Genomic DNA, 20,346 nt, shown 5'->3' with positions numbered 1-20,346 from the left:
CGTAAAAAAAGAAAACTTCAAAAGCGCTTTTAATTCCGTCAGCAGAATTCCCTCTAAAGTAAACTTGCGCTCAAACATCGCCACGAAGAAAACTTGGATTTCATAAAAAAAAGAAAGAAAAAAGAAACTCACAAAGGCAAAATAAAATGGGAAAATGAATCTAATGTCTCGTAACGCACGTCACTATGCGGTTTCCATCGTTTTGTAACTTCCAACAGAATGCAGCGCAAACAATAAAAAAAAAGAATAAAATAAAACAGAATGTACTTTTATTAGTTGAGTATATATAAGATGGGGGATTCTGAGTTCGGGAGCACAGTCAGTTCAGTTGGGGTCCACAGTCACAGAAAGCATGAGTCAAAGTACAAGCCTGAGCTCCCTGCTGCCTTTTGCGTTGGCATCAGGCGTCGTGGGATCTTTTCACGCTCGAGGGACGATAATTAAGGTTATGGAAGGACAAAAAAGTCCTTTCTATTTTAATGTGAATGCAAGTGAAAGTCAGAACATGTCGAAGGTAAGTGAATAATGCCCGATGCAGAAAATGTTTTGTCCTACATAAATAATAGTAGTTCGTTTGTCAAGCAAGCACACACTGGTTATTTTTCGGTGGTTTATCTAATACATATTTGCGTATGTTCAATCTAAATATGCAAGTCATCAGCACATCATGGCTGGATCAAAGATGCCATCCGTTAGAAAACCGAATCATAGCAACCCGTTCCAGTTCAGTGTTTCTTCGGAATGCCTTAAAATGCTCTACGTGCCTTTTATCTTCCTATAATGAGTCGATTTAGTGGTTTTCGATGACGCCCAGAAAGTTTTCAATTAGAACCATACCTCTAAATTCACAAATTAAATATATGCATTACTCGATAAAAGTTAGTAAGCTACTGAACTTCAATTTCTTTTTAAATGACCGCTTTGGCCTATAACCCCTTTTAAAAATTCAGTACCTTCTGGTGGCCCCAAAAACAGTTTTACTTTCGAGAAACTAATGGCGGTCATGACACTGTATTTCATCGGGCGCTGTAATTTTTGAAAATCGATGGCGAATGAGAATTGGTTTCATGATCACCTCAATATTATTTCTTGATTCGTTTTTGTTTCGATGATGTGTGCACAAGAGCTGGTCAATACTAAGCTGCGGCCCATTAGCGCTTTAAATTTCTGTTATCAGCCACCCCCCCCCCCCCCCCCCTCGAGCTTGTGTTTTCCGCACCATGCTACGTACGCGGTTATGTTTTAGTTTTCATAGCGCATAGAAGCCTGGCATCGCACGTGCTTGCACCAGCAGAGAAGTTAAAGTATCTTCACTCTGGGCTGTGAAACAATTCCACCAGGCGGCGATACCCATACTTCTCTCCGCGAATAGGGGATATCATTGATCTCTATATTGGGATATTCACTAAACGTCATAAGTGAGGGTGATGTTTAAAGCGCATGCTCAGAACGAGCCCACATTAATAATCTTCTAAGACCAGCAATCTTTCTTCTCATATACAGATTTAATTCCGATTTATTTTAAGTAGTGACATATTTGAAAAAGAAAAACAGAAGCGCGATTTCACCTAATTATTTAACTTACTATTGGTATTGTAGTACTACCTTACTTGTTCGTGAACAACTGGTCCCAAATCTATTGCGTTGTGTTTTTGTCCCTGTCTTACTTTTGGTCCGATTCTTTTCTAGTCATGATACGTAAATGGACGATCAATAATAGCCAAAGAAAACGGAAACTAAACCGGCTAAGCTATTTTACCTTACTTTTTTCAGGTGATCTTCACTGGAGAGAGAACTTACATTACATATAGATCCTACTTAACAGATGCTTTATTTGGTAATAATGGGAACTGCCCTTATTTAATACCTATAAATCCAGAAGGTTCAGCTGCAAGCTCAATACAGCTAGTACTGGGATATAAAAAAAAAACCACTGGCGAAGAGTAAGTACACATATCCAGACTTGTACACGTTACTGAAAAATTGTAAGGAATTACATTTACAATTACTCAAGGCTAGATTGTAATTTATTACAATTACAATTACCCTCCCATAAATGTAAGTGACCGTTACTCCCAAAAGTAATCCGTTACTTTCGTGGCGTTACTTTCAACAATATTTTCCTCAATTAAGAAACAAAGGGAAAAAGGTTATTCAAGTTCTTATGGTTGCCACCTGTTCCATTTATTGACCTTGCGTATTTTGAGCAATAGCTGACTCTCGGAAGATTCGTCAGACATTTTGTGTTATTTCTTAGTCAATGTGTCGACTGCTACGCTGAACACCATTTGAATTGAGGCACTGGATGGGAGTGCCATGTTGTGCCTCATGAATGTTTTATGCTCTTCAATGAGCTCTTTCATCGAATCAATGAAAGTACTATTTACCTCGAAGATAGAGCTAAGCTTCGCCGTTGCAGCCGTTGCCGGATATTTGAGAGTTTTAGTAGAGTTGGTAACAGTAAGGTGATAATTAAATAACAAATAAGGTTTGGCTCGATATTCTTCTTCCTTTGGTTCTGAACAGGTCGAGCCTCGGTTGAGACGTTGGTGAATTACAAAAAAAGTTTCCAATATTTAAATATAAGTAATAGAGAAGAAAACAACAGGACACTCATAACAACAATTAATTAGAACGTTGGTTAAAACAAGGAAATGTGAACGCTCGTTTGCCATGTGTACCTTTCTTGGTGCCGGAGTAAACTGCAGTCGGTCCGCACGGAGCACGGACCGACTGCAGTTTACTCCGGTGTTCTCCAGATAGACGTCCGCTGATGCCACGGGCAGCGAAGGGCAGAGAACTAAGTAAGCCTCGCAATGGCCCCACTCACGAGTTTCACTCTCTCCTCAAGCCCAGAATATCAAGTCTACGTTAGCCACCATTATGTTTTATTTGTAAAACTATCTGCTTGAGAAAAGATGCGTCCTGCTGGGGTAAAAAACAGGAAGAAGAAAAAAGGAAGACTGTTACCATTTTCGAAGTGCTCGCAAAAAGCTGACTCACAAAAAGGGTAACTGAGATGCAGATAACCTGGCTGCAATTCACAAATAAAGTGGGCCAAGCCTAAATGTTGGACTACAAAAAAAGTAAATAGCTTTCAAAACATGGTCAAATAAGGTGAAAGAAGCAGGAAAAAAACTACATCCTGTTTTCTAAAAGATGATAAGTGAGCATCAACGAACGAGGATGCTTGTGGCAATAACACCGTCACATATTATCACATCTCTTTTAGTGGATTTTAGGGTAGACGGCGCGTTGCCTCGTGTTGTGACATTATGAAAATGATCCTAGTCACTATAACTGAGAGCGACATTGTTAATTCTTGTCTGTGCACTTAGCGCCTTGAACTTCTCGAGGAGGCATACAATTCCTTGGCGTCTTCCTCTCCCCGCCTTCGATCGCAAAGAAAAAACAAAGACACTAAAAAAAAAAATGGACATAACTTCCTTCCCTCTCCCCCTTTTTTTTTTTGTAGAAATGTTTATTTGGATCTTTTGACATTGTTGTTAGGTTCAGGGGCTTGGTGTTGCAGAAAAAAAGAAAAAGGCTTTGCGGAACTGAAGAGTGCCAAGCCTCCCTTTGCGCTGGTCAATTCGCGTGATAGTGTCACTGAGCTCAACTTTACCAAGAAGAAAACGACTTTTTCTTTAAGAAGGGGGGGGGGGGGGGGGCTGGTCCTAAAAAAAATGTAACGGATTACAAGGAATCCGTTACGTAAAATATGTAAGGGAATTACTTTAAAATTACTCTAGCAGATGGGTGTAGGCCCGTTTGTCATGTGCGCATTCGTCATAGGCCAACTGGTAATGGGCCCGTTCGTCACAGCGGAACATTCGTCATAGGGGAATTTGTCCCTAGGAACGTTTGTCACTGTGCGAACCGGATATTTGAATTTGCCCAACATATAAATTAGTACGGTATATTAAATTTTGCTGAAGAGAGGGAACATCCAGACAAGTCATCGTTGTACTTAGAAAACAACAAATTTATTGAGCAAATAAAAAAAAATTAAAAAGCGATATTCCGAGCTGATGCATTCCTCAGGGTTTCTAGATGATTGCGACCATTGTAGCGGCTCACAATGATTTGAAGACGCCGGCTGCTGTCGTCGTGCGTCTTGGACACCCTCGAAGATGTCGTGCCGCTCTCTGCTTGAGCCAGCTTCCTCTCTGTTAAGGATAAAAATAAAAAAAAGAACACACACACTCGTGGAGAGAGCTTTTTGAGTGGGCACCGTACTGAAATTTTGAGCCATAAGTGCAAAAATGTACTACAGAAAACATCCAAGTTCTCAGAGGATTAGGTCAGTTCTTACGTGCAGTCCCCGGAGCCACACTTCGATGCTGTTGTTCGTCCTTATTGGCCTTTCTGCTAGTGTTGATTCTCTGACTGACCAAACCAGAGGAGGGGACGTGGCCGACGACAAGCCGTTTCGACGGGGTCTCCCGATATACACGTCCTCGAAGTAGTCCGCCACGAGTGAGGCATCGGTGGGGAAAACCTCGAGAAGTTCCTTGAAGGCCTGGGGAATGTCGGCGATCAGCAAGAACGCCAATGCTGGATGCATTCCCATTTGAAAATCAACAAGAAATAAAGTAACCAATTGGCTTACCTGAATACAACACTAAGACATATAAATAGAATGCCGCATACCAGAACAGCAAACTCGTCATCTGAATTGTAGCGACTCTGGTGACCACTGGAGCACACCTTCTTATACACCGACTGTGATAAGTGAAAAAAGCATCCCTGTATCGTTTATGGTCGTTATCTTGAAGTCCGTGTAAGCCACCTCAAGGCAGTTGGCATGTGACTCAGAACGACGTCGAAAAACCTTAAAACGAGCGAACATATTTTGAAGTGTTTGAACACGTATCCAATAATAGGACCACCGAGCTCTTGAATGCTCACCTTTTGTAGGTAGCTTCAGATTTGTTGGGCAGCAAGCCGTAAACCATTGGCTTTACCACGCCGTTGACTGTGGCATGCTCCGTGTACAGTTAGTAAATAGAACTGTGCCGGGGTCACTATAAAGGTCCCGTCCGCGAACCATAGTCGCCTGAGCCAGACAGCTCAAGTTGCGCTCGGTAGCAAAGATCAGGATTCTTTCGCCGTCGCCCTCTCCGCTATAGTGGAGGAGAAAGGAGTCTCCTTTGGCTGTGGTCTGCATGCAGGTAAAACAGTCATTATTATCATAATATGTCGCGCACTGTGATTTTGCGCTGCAATACACTTTACTTTGAACTCTGTGGGCATTCGATCGTATGTCGGCTCTGCAAGATGATACGCTGTACTCGAAATTCCACCGCTGCCTTTGCTTGCGAATGGTGCGCCGAAGTGTTGGCGGTGCGGGAATCTGCAAAGCAGTGTCGTCACTGACACGGGCAACCGCAGCCAGAAGTATTTGGTGTGGTGCTAGACGGCCTTCCACTGGAATAAAGGACATTAGTGACTTGTTTTGGGAATATAAGAGCAGGAACAGATTTTGGTACATACCAGCTTTTTCCTTCATCTGATCACGAACCCAAGCAAGTTTATCTTGGTGTTGTCAAATGCATGCGTATGGTCTCCTGAATAAGAGATTACACGGGTCTTAGCGTGATCGGTGACTATTTTAGTTTTACAAACTCCTCTTCGCCGGCAGGCCCAATACAACGTAGTTTCGTAAACCTTAATGCAAGTGTAGAAATGTCGTTCGTGAAGAAGCATATCGCCACCTCTCTTAGTAGTAACTACTTCCATTTAGAAATCGAGAGTGATATTTTTATAATCGGAGGGCAACCGGCATAATAAGCCCTGAAACGGGGCACAAAGAAAAAAAAAAAAAAAGAATCGCGTTTGGTGGGCTTTTTTATTTTGTGAACTTTATGTTCTCGAAGTTCTTTTGTAAGAAAGATGACCCCGATAAGACAACATGCAGGCTAAAGGCTGCATGCTGCCTTAACTTGGGGTCATTGGGATATACTTTTGTTTCCCGTAGTCAACGTCACTGGCCTTGTACGGATTTAATTAGTGGCCACCTTTCGTAACTTTCCTAAGAAAACAAGATAGAAAAAAAAAAGTGAACTTTTTTTTTTCAAGAACATCAATCTCGAAGTCATTGTGTTACGAACTGCCAGCGTGACGAATCACCCTATGACCAATGTTCCGCTGTGACGAACGGGCCTGTCACCAGTTGCCCTATGACGAATCGACATGTGACGAATGGGCCGTATCCCCTAGCAGATATGTAATTATTCCGTTACTAAAGTACCGATAGATGTAACGGATTACAAGTAATTTCGTTACTTGTAACGGATTACGTACAAGTCTGCACATATCAAGTCACATTCCTTCGTTTTTTTGATACATTGAATTTCATTAAAATCGCACAGAGTAAATATGACAAGGCACGCTGAACTGATAACCTACCACGGCTATCAGGCACCCAACATTCTTTCAATTAAAAGCGCCAAAAGTGAGTAAACTTTGTTCATTTGTGCTAGATAATGTCAATAAAAACTGAATCGTTAGATGTTCCTATTAGGACAATAACATAAAATACCTGCTATATTACGCTGTACAAGTAACGCACATCGAACTTTCGTTTGTGGTAAAAAATAGATGTATATACAGGGTGTTTCAGAGAACGCAGGCCAAATCGCTCCTGCGAAAACTACTCATCGCAACGAAAAAAGGCTTGTGGCGTTGTGGTCCTAGGCCAGGGGCCCATTTAGGGAAATTATTAAAGTCGGGGATAATTAACTTGTTAATTATTTTTGTCTAATTAACTTTCTTAATATGGTGTTTAAGGGCATGGTTTAAATTAGAAAATTGCTCAGCATCATCGAAGACCACTAAATCAACAAATTTCAGAACGATAGAAAGCACGCGAAGCATTTCACGGCTTTCAAAAAAAACTGCACAAATTCGACGGGTTTTTAAGTTTCTGTTTGTTATGGGAGCGCATCTCGGCCCCGGCAGCACCGCGCCCCGTGGAGAGATAGTGCAACCAGACTCTGCTGCGTCGCGCGATGACAGTGCAACAGAGGTTGGTTGCACTATCTCTTTCGCGGGGCGCGGTGCCGTCGGGGCGGAAATGCGCTCCGATAACAAACCGAAACTGAAACACCGGTCGAATTTGTGCGGTGTTTCAAAAAGCCGTAGAATGCTTCGCGTGCCTTCTATCGTTCTGCAATTTGTTGGTTTAATGGTTTCCGATGATGGTGAGCAATTCCCTAATTACAACCATGCCCTTAAACACAATATTCAAAAAGTTGATTACGCGAAAATAATTAACAAGTTAATTATCCGGGACTTTAATAATTTTCCTAAATGGGCCCCTGGCCCAGGACCAAAACGCCACAAGCCTTTTTTCGTTGTGATAAGTACTTTTTGGAGGAGCGATTTGGCCTGCGTTCTCTGAAACACTCTGTATCTCTCTCTCTCTCTCTCTCTCTCTATATATATATATATATATATATATATATCTTCAGGCAGAATAGCCGGGCATGAAATACATTTTTGTAGTGTCAAGCATCAATCATGGTTTATTCTGCACCATGGCCTTATATTCTGTAAAGTGTATAAAACCTACATTATTATTTTTTCTTTCAGATAATAGAGCTGAAGAGAGGCGTTATACGCTTATTTTTTCGGATTACTCAAAGTGCTCCGTGGTTCGGTCAAGCTACATGAGTGGTGGTAAGAGGCTGGAAAACAGTTATTTATATTGCGATTCAGCGTCGTAAAATATACAAAACAAATGTTTCTAAAATTCACTTATAATGCCTGGATTCCAGCTGGGCGGCGCTCCCTTTAATGCACTTATTAATATTTTTGGTGAATAGATCCCCGCACACCCGGTAGTATTCTCATCCTTGTGAAGCCAAGTATATTTTTTTTCCTTCTGAGGGTAAATTAGTTAAACTAATTTCTTTTTTTTTATCATTTACAAAATAACCACTTAATTTTTCACGTCGTTTAGCTTTGGTTCGTTTATTTAGTTATTGTTAGTTTTGATTTTGTGTATCTAGGAATATTATGAAATTGTATATACTCTTTTCACATTTTGTTTTGATAGTCGGGTCAACTAGAATGTACAAATTTGTGTCAATTGCATAGTTTTATAATGCTCCTTTATTGAATGACTATTAGGTATCTGATGTTTTTGCTGGCTTGTTTCTCCGATTGTGCTCATAGTTTTGTTTATTATCTTTAGGACCCCGTTATTTTGAGCACGCTCTACTGAAGGCGGCAGAAACTACGTTACGCACCATGCCTTCTTTTCTGCCCCCTTGCAGACTATATCCGCAAAAAAAAAAAGAAAAGAAAATCAGAATGAAGTAGTCTGAAAAACGCAAACCGCAATCAAACGTAGCAAAAAAAAAACAAAAAAAAAACAATTGATCTGAAATGTTATTTGTTTTGCAGATTTTTCAACAGGTTTTAGTAGACCCTCTTACTAAATTGCAAATAGCGCTAAGACAAGGACAGACGAAGAAATGGACAGGACAGGCACTATCCTGCCAATTTTTTCGTCTGTCCTTGTCTGAGCGCTATTTGTAATTTAGTCTGTATAACCAACTAGGCACGCCAGAATATTTTGATTTAGTGGACCGGATGTGTTCACTGTTCGAAATATGTTTCCTGCATACGTAAAGGTAGTGCGAAAAGGGCACTAAGAGTGTTGATTGGTCATGGCAATATTTTATAATAGTCCTTTGGAGAAGATGCCTTGAAACAAGACGTGCCTGAAAAATACCTAAAATGATGTGTCACGGGTCTTACGTAACGCTAAATTGGGGACAACCAGGGTAGGGGCTCGTTCACTTTCCTGCGAAACACTCAGGCAGCCAATCACGAGGAAGAGCAAAATGACCCCTGCGAATGATGAAGCTTACAATATGATTGCATCTAAAAAATGTATAGCAAACTGCTAGGCAATTGTGTTGTACACGTAAAACGTTCCGCTATCGCTCTGGAACGTTACCGAACCTGGCGCCTACCAGGCCTAAGAGCCGCAAACGGAATTACGAAACTTCTAAAAGCCACGGGGGGGGGGGGGGGGGGGGGGGGGGGGGGGCGGGGGGCAAGTTTAAATTTTGTTCAGTCATACTCATACTCAGTATGAGTGCAGCCTTGTGCACTCATACTGAGCAATCACTCATACGTACAGTATGAGTGCAGCCTTGTGCACTCATACTGTACGTATGAGTGCACAAGGCTGTACGACAGTACGTATGGAGGTACAAGGCTGCCAAACCGCGAGCCGTACTTCATTCTGCCTGAAATTCCTTCTTTTTTTCCTGGGGAAATGCGGGAAGGGGGGGAGGGGGGGTCCCCTTACGAGGGATCCGCGAGCCGCACTTGGACCAGCAAAGAGCCGCATGCGGCTCGCGAGCCGCGGTTTGGCCACCCCTGGTATATACACTCAAGGCGCTCTTCGTCAGAAAACTTAACACGTGGCATAATAAACTTGATAGCAGTCCCTGGAATGAAGATCCTAGCGCTATACTTCGTTTCAGCTTCGGTCCGAGCGCGACCGATGTTATGACCCGAAGGGCCAATCAAACAACGCAAAAAGCGCAGCGTCCGCGTGCTGTCTGCCCGTGATAGGACTAGCCGGCGGAGGAGCACACACAGAGAGACGGCGAATACCGGCTGGTCCTATCAACTGCAGAGAGCACGCCATGACGTTGTGCCTCTTTCGCTGTCTGATTGGCCCTTCGGCTCATAACATCGGCCGCGCTCGGACCTAGCCTGAAACGAAGTATAGTCGAGTTTTAAAGCCTGGCGGTTTTTCAGAACTGCCCATACTCACCGGAATCAGCCAATCAGTGTCGAGCTTCGAGGTCGATTTTTTGGGGGGGCTTCACTAAATTTGGTGACCCTCCCTCTTCCCTCTTCTCAGACAGGGGTCGACCGCGAGGTGATGAGGTAATTTTTACATTTCAAACTACTTTTCACGTCTTGTAGACAACTTATCGTAGGCAATGCACTCTGATTTTCTGATGTTTTTTACAAAATAGTGCTCAAAATTATTTTAATCAAGTATAAGTGACATAAACTAAACGTGTTTATAGTGATCGCTGGCACAGGGGAGCGTCGGATGACTTCAGCACTTGCGCAATTTCTATTTTATGAGCGATTTGTTATGGTGAAAGGAAAAAATGATTACACAGTAATTACGCCATTGTTCGTCTCGTTGCCAATGACCACTTTTGTGGCGTAGAAGTTTCGTTTCGACTTTCGGAGCGCAATATGCGTTTAAACTTTCAATGGCCCCTTCCTCTGGAGACTTTAGGCAGTTACACATAGTCTCACGGGGTTTGCAATGTAAAACCTCGATATTTATTTTTTTCTCCAGGGTGCGAGATTTGGGCCCCAACGTCGACCGCCGGCCAAGAGCCGACTCCCTGCTGTCTCTTCCTCTACGAAATTCTCTGCGGAAAAATGAAATTCCAAATGTACGATGCGGATAAATGCTCAATCGTAATTCCGACAGAGGAACCAGAACCTGTAGAGTTAGTGATTCAGAAAGACAAGTGAAGATCACACAAATTTCTCTAGTGTGGATGTGAATGGTGTGAATGATAAAATAAAAATGTCCAGCGATATTCACCATTGCTCGTTGTGCACCTTCCTGTGATTTTTGCGTTCGTGCTAACGTGCTAACGATCGGGCTTTGTTTAATAGACCTCTCGTACTCTAGTAAACAACATAGAAGGAGGACGAAGAAAACAATAAGGCACGTATCTTGATATACAAGACGTTATAATATAGAAGAATAACTGCCACAATAAGTGGAATAATTTACTAAATGTTTCATTAACTTTTTATTTAGTAAAATAATTATGTTGTTTCAATAAGAAACTTGCTGCCCGTCATAAAATAAAAAAAAAAAAAAAAAAAAACTTAAATTCGTATTTTTGATTGACTTCAAGCAGACGGGAGGCCGCTGCGGTGCGCTAAACACTAAAAAATTGCGGTGGCTTAGCTCGGCTATGCCAGGATATACGTAGCGTGAGCTTACGCGCACAAAATGAGAGGCGCTATCAAGCGGCTCCGGTGCAGCGTCGGACTTGGCTACTGCGCAACGGAGGCGCACAGCTGGGCATGCGGTGGCGCCAGTGCGTCTGCCGCGGCTATGACGTCACTCCTCTGGAATGCGCAGACCTGCGAGGCAAGCGCGGCAGCGGCGGAGCGCGCGGCGGCGGCGGCTTTGGCGCGCCAGCTGTGCGCCGTGGGACGTCAGTGCTCCTCGCGCATGCGCAGCACGGAGCACGGCTTATTATGCGAGCCACACGAAACTGCACAACCTCGGCCAGTGTAGCTCACGCTACAAAATTTCACGCTTAGCAACCATGATGCAAAGCGATTTTTTACACGCTTGTTCTAAGCGTGGGAGTTTTTCATGCCTAGAATTACTAAGCAAAAGCCGCGCTTCGGCGTAGCGCTTGGAAGGCTTGAAGGGGACCAGCGTTTACAAGCTTATTATAGCCTGCGTTTTCATCACGCTTAGGTATTGACGCCTCTCAGATGTCAGAAATACGCGTCGCAGTTGAAACCAGTGCCAGTGGGTGTTGGGCAAAAAAAAAAAAAACAAAACAAAAACAAACTAACTAAATAAAAAAGACGAATAAATTTGAGCTTAGGTCTAAACTGTTTATTGAACATTGAACTTGAAATATAAAGCCAAAACTGTTTTTCAAAATAGACACATATTAACCGCTTTTACTTAAATATTTCGATGGCAAAAAAAGCACTCTTTTCACCTTGAGCTTCGTACAATGTGCATCAATGAAAGGAGATTGCCCAGCCTTTCCTGCACCAATTTGACTTCAACGCTGCTTTCTCAGTTGATCACTCTGTGAACATATTTGAGCAGCTATCCAAATGCGTCTCGGTATGTGATGTATTTCACGCAATACTCACATAGGCGCGGCACCAGCGCCCTTACGAGAGACGTGAGTGGTTGATGGTCCACTGCTTGGTGGGGCTAATGATCCATAATTAACTGCCTTCTTTCGCCCCTCACAATAAGGGCCCAATAATGCCAATTGGTGGATCCTGGTAAAAATAAGGTTAAAATAGTTTAGTTTAAAGCAGTTGAGTAGTAAACTACAGTGGTACATTTGGTTCTCAGTATAAAGAAAAATAAAAACAAATCATTAAATCCAACTTAATATGTAACACTCTGTACATACGGTGACTCCAGACACTGCCAGGCACACTTCTGTTTGACACGATCACTTCGCCACATTAATTACGATGTGGCAAAGTCCTTTAGGAACGGGAAACAATGAGGAACAAAATGGCAGTGGACGAGGGTGTGGGAAAGGAAAACAGGCAGCTGGCATCACCCTTTCCGAAGCGCACATGAAGGCACCTTAAACGACACCACTCCTCGAGCATACTGGCTGCTCGGACTTCTTAATTAACTTGGAGACAAGTGAACATCTTGTGCAATGGCAAACCAGAAAATTCGAGGGACCATCAACTCGGTTTCGAGAAACAGCATCAAATGTGTTGGTGAAAAACTGAGCCTGATAGTTATCAGTCTCGTGCATAACGTTTAGTCAACAATGAAGTAAGAGGAGCTAAATAGGCTTTCTCGGTGAGCGATAGTTTTCTAAAAGTTGTTTCATTCTGGTTTACAGCCCGTGCGACAGGGTACAGATGAACTGCGGGAGAAGGCCGCACACAAAGAATAAACGATCTATAGAAAGGCCATGCCTGACGCACCCTAACAATTGACATCTGTCAAGGAGCAACCATGCTAGATACCTGAAAGCTGAGGGTGGAGATGATTTTTCGTCTGCAGTTTCTATTCCGTTTTATTTTGTTTGCGCAAGCTCCGAACGCTAACAGTCGCCCGACGCGAGAAGCTTTCTTCTGCGGTCTCGATTGGTGTTAATGCAGAATGGATCGATAACGTAAGCCTAATAGACCACCACAAAATGGATGAGGTTCGTTTGTTTCATTTTTATCGGTAAGTGTCGCACTTCTAAATTGCATTATCTAATGTTTTCATGCTTGTCCGAGAGAAAAAAAAAGACTTCTTTCGAAAAAAGTTTTATTTGATGTGATGCATATCGGGAATCGCTGCTTTTTTTTTTAGTGATCGTACTGATCTTTTGAAGCACGGTTTGCTTGAAATATGTTGTCGCAATAACGGTTATAAGCACTAAAATACATAGAGAAAAAAGTCTATTAAAAACGGCAGGTCATATTTGAGATAGACCAAAGGATAGAGCGCTACGGAGCAAATGCTCAGAGAGATTACTTCGGCACACTCTATGTCGCGTGCCCTGTAATCTTACTCATTTTAGCTGACGTGAAAATAACGTGGATATAAATTATGAAGCAAATGGCCAAAAAAATTGTAAAACGATATTTTTCCTGCCGCTCTGTCCGGCTCTGTCTAACTTTCTTTGCCGTGCTTCTTTCTTTCGGGAAGACATAATATCCGAGGCCTTTTTGCCTGGTGCTGTTATTATAGCTCCGTGGCACACAACAGGTGAAGCCACCTATTGAAAACCAAGAGTAGGCATCCGGCTAAAAGCCGCGTGCTAACCCGAAAATTTCCAAACGCCGGGCGTACAATGCGCATTGACGCGGCCGGAAAACTGGGAGAACTACAGGTACCAGAATGCACCGCGGCAGAACTCAATGCTAGATTCCTTGAGGTCTATCATCGCACCCCTTTGTACAAGGAGCAGACGAACTTGCGCTTAGCATATAATATATTTCTCATAGTAAAAATGAATGTGATGCAGAAAGCAACGAATATTTAGCATTATATAATTATTTGGCCAAGCAAAAGAAATTTCGGCACAAATAGGGAAATTTCAGGCGTCCGCTAGGGAAATTTTGACTTTCCGTGTTGGCAGCCCTGTGCCGGTAGCAGGGTGCCTGCTGGAAGCGGGCCGGGCTTCAAGGGAAGGACCACGGCCAACCTAAGGTCACTCTATCCAACCACGGGCCGGTCGGAAAACCTCCGCGGGCCGGGGTTTGGACACCTTAACGCGTAGGTCCTTCAAACTAAACCCCGAAGCACAGCTGGAAGCGAGGAAAATGCTAGATATTCTTTTTTTTTTGTTCCAGTAAGAGGAAATAATCTCTTGTTCCCACTTTCAGGCAAAGAGGAAGAATAGAGAGAAGGACACTGGGAAAACTTTTCTTCCAGTCGGAAGTCGATTTTTGCTGGTCGGCTTTCAAGAAGCCACTGCTGGCCTTTCTACTCTGAAGTTGAATGCATTTTGTGTTCAAACTGCAAAGCTATGCAGATTGTGGGCAACTGATCTGCTGGCAGTCTCTTCGGAATCTCTGCGCCATATATTGCACCTTAGATATATGACACTGGATTTTGAGTTTAGTTTGCCTTTAAGTTTAGTGTTTATCTTGTCTTTTCATATGATACATTATAACAATGTTTAGTGCACACAATGTGTGGAATTAGGGCCCCTGGCGAACAACTTCTTTTACTGTGTCAGAGAAAACGCATTTCTTGTATGCTGTGGCCACGTTTGTGCCCAAAAATTGCATAATATGCAGCAGTTGGAAAGTATTCTACCCCCAATATTTTGAAGAGGAGTGCGAATACACACTTTCTCTTTTCCGAATCAAAAGCAAATATTAAAACGAACTGCACTTTGAATTTGAATATTGTTTTAATACACATATTTTTCGTTTAATGTGAATTCAGCACAGATATTTCAAGAAAATGCGGCTGTAAATCTCTAGTAAGGTAACATGTGAACAAAATTTTATTATGTGAGAAACTTCATGTAATATTTTTGTAGGCTCCGATCAGATAAGGTGGGTAACGCATGGTTAAGTTAGATTTTTTTTTTTATATTTTTTTCGATTTTTACTGTACCGAAGAGCGTGGTGTCTAAACTTTAAGTAAGCTTCCCTTTGAAGCGATCGAGCTCTATTCTACGGGTCTTCCGACGACGACACTCCTCTCCGAGGACTGTGCTACGTTTCTCACGGAGTATTGTATTACTAGCTGTGAATGACGCAGTCGGCTGTTGTTTCTTTTGTTCTTTCGGTACGCATGGAATATTACACTTAAACGTAGCCCGCCACCAGACACGTGCCCGCTCACGCACGTACTCGAAATGTACCTTGATCTGGGCATGTGCTCTACCGTGAGATAGGACACTTGAGCGCACCTCGCCATGAAGCAGCGGAGCTTGCTCACGTAGGCACTCGGGTTGTATGTGTCTGGTGACAAATGTCCATGACTTGGTGTGCGGAGAGGGGAAGGGGAGGGGGGGTCGAAATGCATGTGTATATTATAGGGTCCGCTGGATTTCGGGGGGGGGGGGGGGGGGGGCTGAAGCCCCATAAGCACCCCCCCCCCCCCCCCCCTGGCTACGCCCCCCGGTGTGTACGTAACAACCTCTGTAACCTCGAGGTTTAAGTGTGTGCTGGTTAGGGAGAAAGGGGAATCCCTCGCGGTGCCTATAAACGAAAAAGCTTGAGAGCCTTCAGGGAGATTCGTCTCTGGGACCAAAAAGGGTTGAAGATTTGTTCTTTTAACGCAAGTCTTTCTCCTTCTTTATATTGTTTGCCGTTGTAAATAAATGTGGCCACACTGATCACTAAAAATCTGCCCTGTTGCAACGTGCTTGGCGGGAGCGAACAATTCTTTTTATATTTTTTTATGCAACTTTCGGGGAGTTGTCAATGTCGGTTATCTCCATCTCGACCGGACCACCTCCTTCGGAAAGCTGACTCATGACGTAGCATGGCAAGCAAAGCAATGACTACCCCATTCACTTGGATATAGTTTGCCCTGTCGCGACGTGCTTGGCGGGACATAACGATTCTTTATACATATATTTTTATGCAACTTTCGGGGAGTTGTCAATGTCGGTTATCTCCATCTCGACCGCACCGCCTCCTTCAAAAAGCTGACTCATGATGTAGCATGGCAAGCAAAGCAATGACTACCCCATTCACTTGGATATAGTTTGCCCTGTCGCGACGTGCTTGGCGGGACATAACGATTCTTTATACATATATTTTTATGCAACTTTCGGGGAGTTGTCAATTTCGGTTATCTCCATCTCGACCGCACCACCTCATTCAAAAAGCTGACTCATGATGTAGCATGGCAAGCAAAGCAATGACTACCCCATTAACTTGGATATAGTTTGCCCTGTCGCAACGTGCTTGACGGGACATAACAATACTTCATATATATTTTTTATGCAACTTTCGGGGAGTTGACAATGTCGGTTATCTCCATCTCGACCGCACCACCTCCTTCGGAAAGCTGACTCATGATGTAGCATGGCAAGCAAAGCAATGACTACCCCATTCACTTGGATATAGTTTGCCCTGTCGCAACGTGCTTGACGGGACAGAACAATCCTTCATATATATTTTTTATCCAACTTTCGGGGAGTTGTCAATGTCGGTTATCTCCACCTCGACCGCACCGCCTCCTTCAAAAAGCTGACTCATGATGTAGCATGGCAAGCAAAGCAATGACTACCTCATTCACTTGGATATAGTTTGCCCTGTCGCAACGTGCTTGGCGGGACAGAACAAACCTTTATATATATTTTTTATACAACTTTCGGGGAGTTGTCAATTTCGTTTATCTCCATCTCGACCGCACCACCTCATTCAAAAAGCTGACTCATGATGTAGCATGGCAAGCAAAGCAATGACTACCCCATTCTCTTGGATATAGTTTGCCCTGTCGCAACGTGCTTGGCGGGACAGAACAATCCTTTATATATATATTTTTTTGCAACTTTCGGGGAGTTGACAATGTCGGTTATCTCCATCTCGACCGCACCACCTCCTTCGGAAAGCTGACTCATGATGTAGCATGTCAAGCAAATCAATGACTACCCCATTCACTTGGATATAGTTTGCCCTGTCGCAACGTGCTTGGCGGGACAGAACAATCCTTTATATATAATTTTTATCCAACTTTCGAGGAGTTGACAATGTCGGTTATCTCCATCTCGACCGCACCACCTCCTTCGGAAAGCTGATTCATGATGTAGCATGGCACGCAAAGCAATGACTACACCATTCACTTGGATATAGTTTGCCCTGTCGCAACGTGCTTGGCGGGACAGAACAATCCTTTATATATATTTTTTATCCAACTTTCGGGCAGTTGTCAATGTCGGTTATCTCCATCTCGACCGCACCACCTCCTTCGGAAAGCTGACTCATGATGTAGCATGGCAAGCAAAGCAATGACCACCCCATTCACTTAAATATAGTTTGCCCTGTCGCAACGTGCTTGGCGGGACAGAACAATCCTTTATATATATTTTTATATGAAACTTTCGGTGAGTTGACAATGTCGGTTATCTCCATCTCAACCGCACCACCTCATTCAAAAAGCTGACTCATGATGTAGCATGGCAAGCAAAACAATGACTACCCCATTCACTTGGATATAGTTTGCCTTGTCGCAACGTGTTTTACGGGACATAACAATTCTTTATATATATTTTTTATGCAACTTTCGGGGAGTTGACAATGGCGGTTATCTCCATCTCGACCGCACCACCTCCTTCGGAAAGCTGACTCATGATGTAGAATGGCAAGCAAAGCAATGACTACCCCATTCACTTGGATATAGTTTGCCCTTTCGCACCGTGCTTGGCGGGACAGAACAATCCTTTATATATATATTTTTATGCAACTTTCGGGGAGTTGTCAATGTCGGTTATCTCCATCTCGACCGCACCGCCTGCTTCAAAAAGCTGACTCATGATGTAGCATGGCAAGCAAAGCAATGACTACCCCATTCACTTGGATATAGTTTGCCTTGTCGCAACGTGCTTTACGGGACATAACAATTCTTTATATATATTTTTTATGCAACTTTCGGGGAGTTGACAATGGCGGTTATCTCCATCTCGACCGCACCACCTCCTTCGGAAAGCTGACTCATGATGTAGAATGGCAAGCAAAGCAATGACTACCCCATTCACTTGGATATAGTTTGCCCTTTCGCAACGTACTTGGCGGGACAGAACAATCCTTTATATATATTTTTTATACAACTTTCGGGGAGTTGTCAATGTCGGTTATCTCCATCTCGACCGCACCACCTCATTCAAAAAGCTGACTCATGATGTAGCATGGCAAGCAAACCAATGACTACCTCATTCACTTGGATATAGTTTGCTTGTCGCAACGTGCTATGCGGGACAGAACAACCCTTTATATATATTTTTATACAGCTTTCGGGGAGTCGTCAATGTCGGTTATCTCCATCTCGACCGCACCACCTCATTCAAAAAGCTGACTCATGATGTAGCATGGCAAGCAAAGCAATGACTACCCCATTCACTTGGATATAGTTTGCCCTGTCGCAACGTGCTTGGCGGGACAGAACAATCCTTTATATATATATTTTTATGCAACTTTCGGGGAGTTGTCAATGTCGGTTATCTCCATCTCGACCGCACCGCCTCCTTCAAAAAGCTGACTCATGATGTAGCATGGCAAGCAAAGCAATGACTACCTCATTCACTTGGATATAGTTTGCCCTGTCGCAACGTGCTTGGCGGGACAGAACAATCCTTTATATATATTTTTATCCAACTTTCGGGGAGTTGTCAATGTCGGTTATCTCCATCTCGACCGCACCACCTCCTTCAAAAAGCTGACTCATGATGTAGCATGGCAAGCAAAGCAATGACTACCTCATTCACTTGGATATAGTTTGCCCTGTCGCAACGTGCTTGGCGGGACAGAACAATCCTTTATATATATTTTTTATACAACTTTCTGGGAGTTGTCAATGTCGGTTATCTCCATCTCGACCGCACCACCTCCTTCAAAAAGCTGACTCATGATGTAGCATGGCAAGCAAAACAATGACTACCCCATTCACTTGGATATAGTTTGCCTTGTCGCAACGTGCTTTACGGGACATAACAATTCTTTATATATATTTTTTATGCAACTTTCGGGGAGTTGACAATGGCGGTTATCTCCATCTCGACCGCACCACCTCCTTCGGAAAGCTGACTCATGATGTAGCATGGCAAGCAAAGCAATGACTACCCCATTCACTTGGATATAGTTTGCCCTGTCGCAACGTGCTTGGCGGGACAGAACAATCCTTTATATATATATTTTTATGCAACTTTCGGGGAGTTGTCAATGTCGGTTATCTCCATCTCGACCGCACCACCTCATTCAAAAAGCTGACTCATGATGTAGCATGGCAAGCAAACCAATGACTACCTCATTCACTTGGATATAGTTTGCTTGTCGTAACGTGCTATGCGGGACAGAACAACCCTTTATATATATTTTTTATACAACTTTCGGGGAGTTGTTAATGTCGGTTATCTCCATCTCGACCGCACCACCTCATTCAAAAAGCTGACTCATGATGTAGCATGGCAAGCAAAGCAATGACTACCCCATTCACTTGGATATAGTTTGCCCTGTCGCAACGTGCTTGGCGGGACAGAACAATCCATTATATATATATTTTTATGCAACTTTCGGGGAGTTGTCAATGTCGGTTATCTCCATCTCGACCGCACCGCCTCCTTCAAAAAGCTGACTCATGATGTAGCATGGCAAGCAAAGCAATGACTACCTCATTCACTTGGATATAGTTTGCCCTGTCGCAACGTGCTTGGCGGGACAGAACAATCCTTTATATATATTTTTTATACAACTTTCGGGGAGTTGTCAATGTCGGTTATCTCCATCTCGACCGCACCACCTCCTTCAAAAAGCTGACTCATGATGTAGCATGGCAAGCAAAGCAATGACTACCTCATTCACTTGGATATAGTTTGCCCTGTCGCAACGTGCTTGGCGGGACAGAACAATCCTTTATATATATATTTTTATACAACTTTCGGGGAGTTTTCAATGTCGGTTATCTCCATCTCGACCGCACCACCTCATTCAAAAGGCTGACTCATGATGTAGCATGGCAAGCAAAGCAATGACTACCTCATTCACTTGGATATAGTTTGCCCTGTCGCAACGTGCTTGGCGGGACAGAACAATCCTTTATATATATTTTTTATACAACTTTCGGGGAGTTGTCAATGTCGGTTATCTCCATCTCGACCGCACCACCTCATTCAAAAAGCTGATTCATGATGTAGCATGGCAAGCAAAGCAATGACTACCCCATTCACTTGGATATAGTTTGCCCTGTCGCAACTTGCGTGGCGGGACAGAACAATCCTTCATATATATTTTTTATCCAACTTTCGGGGAGTTGTCAATGTCGGTTATCTCCATCTCGACCGCACCGCCTCCTTGAAAAAGCTGACTCATGATGTAGCATGGCAAGCAAAGCAATGACTACCTCATTCACTTGGATATAGTTTGCCCTGT

At 43.3% G+C, this 20,346-nt stretch overlaps 1 protein-coding gene across 1 annotated transcript; it reads left to right on the top strand.

The window, feature by feature from the left end:
* Window positions 1-352: 352 nt before the first annotated feature.
* Window positions 353-10,530, top strand: LOC115314076. Its single transcript, XM_029973085.2, has 5 exons — window positions 353-514; window positions 1,774-1,943; window positions 6,375-6,457; window positions 7,597-7,683; window positions 10,349-10,530. Exons 1-5 carry the CDS (start codon window positions 353-355, stop codon window positions 10,528-10,530), a joined length of 684 nt encoding a protein of 227 aa, XP_029828945.2.
* The last annotated feature ends 9,816 nt before the right edge of the window (window positions 10,531-20,346 follow it).

The sequence above is a fragment of the Ixodes scapularis genome, unplaced genomic scaffold (genome assembly GCF_016920785.2).
Source record: "Ixodes scapularis isolate PalLabHiFi unplaced genomic scaffold, ASM1692078v2 PGA_scaffold5__190_contigs__length_132052651, whole genome shotgun sequence".
In the NCBI taxonomy this organism is placed as follows: Eukaryota; Metazoa; Arthropoda; class Arachnida; order Ixodida; family Ixodidae; genus Ixodes; species Ixodes scapularis.
The sequence above is the reverse complement of the archived record's forward strand: the minus strand, read 5'-3'. Positions and strand labels throughout refer to the sequence as shown.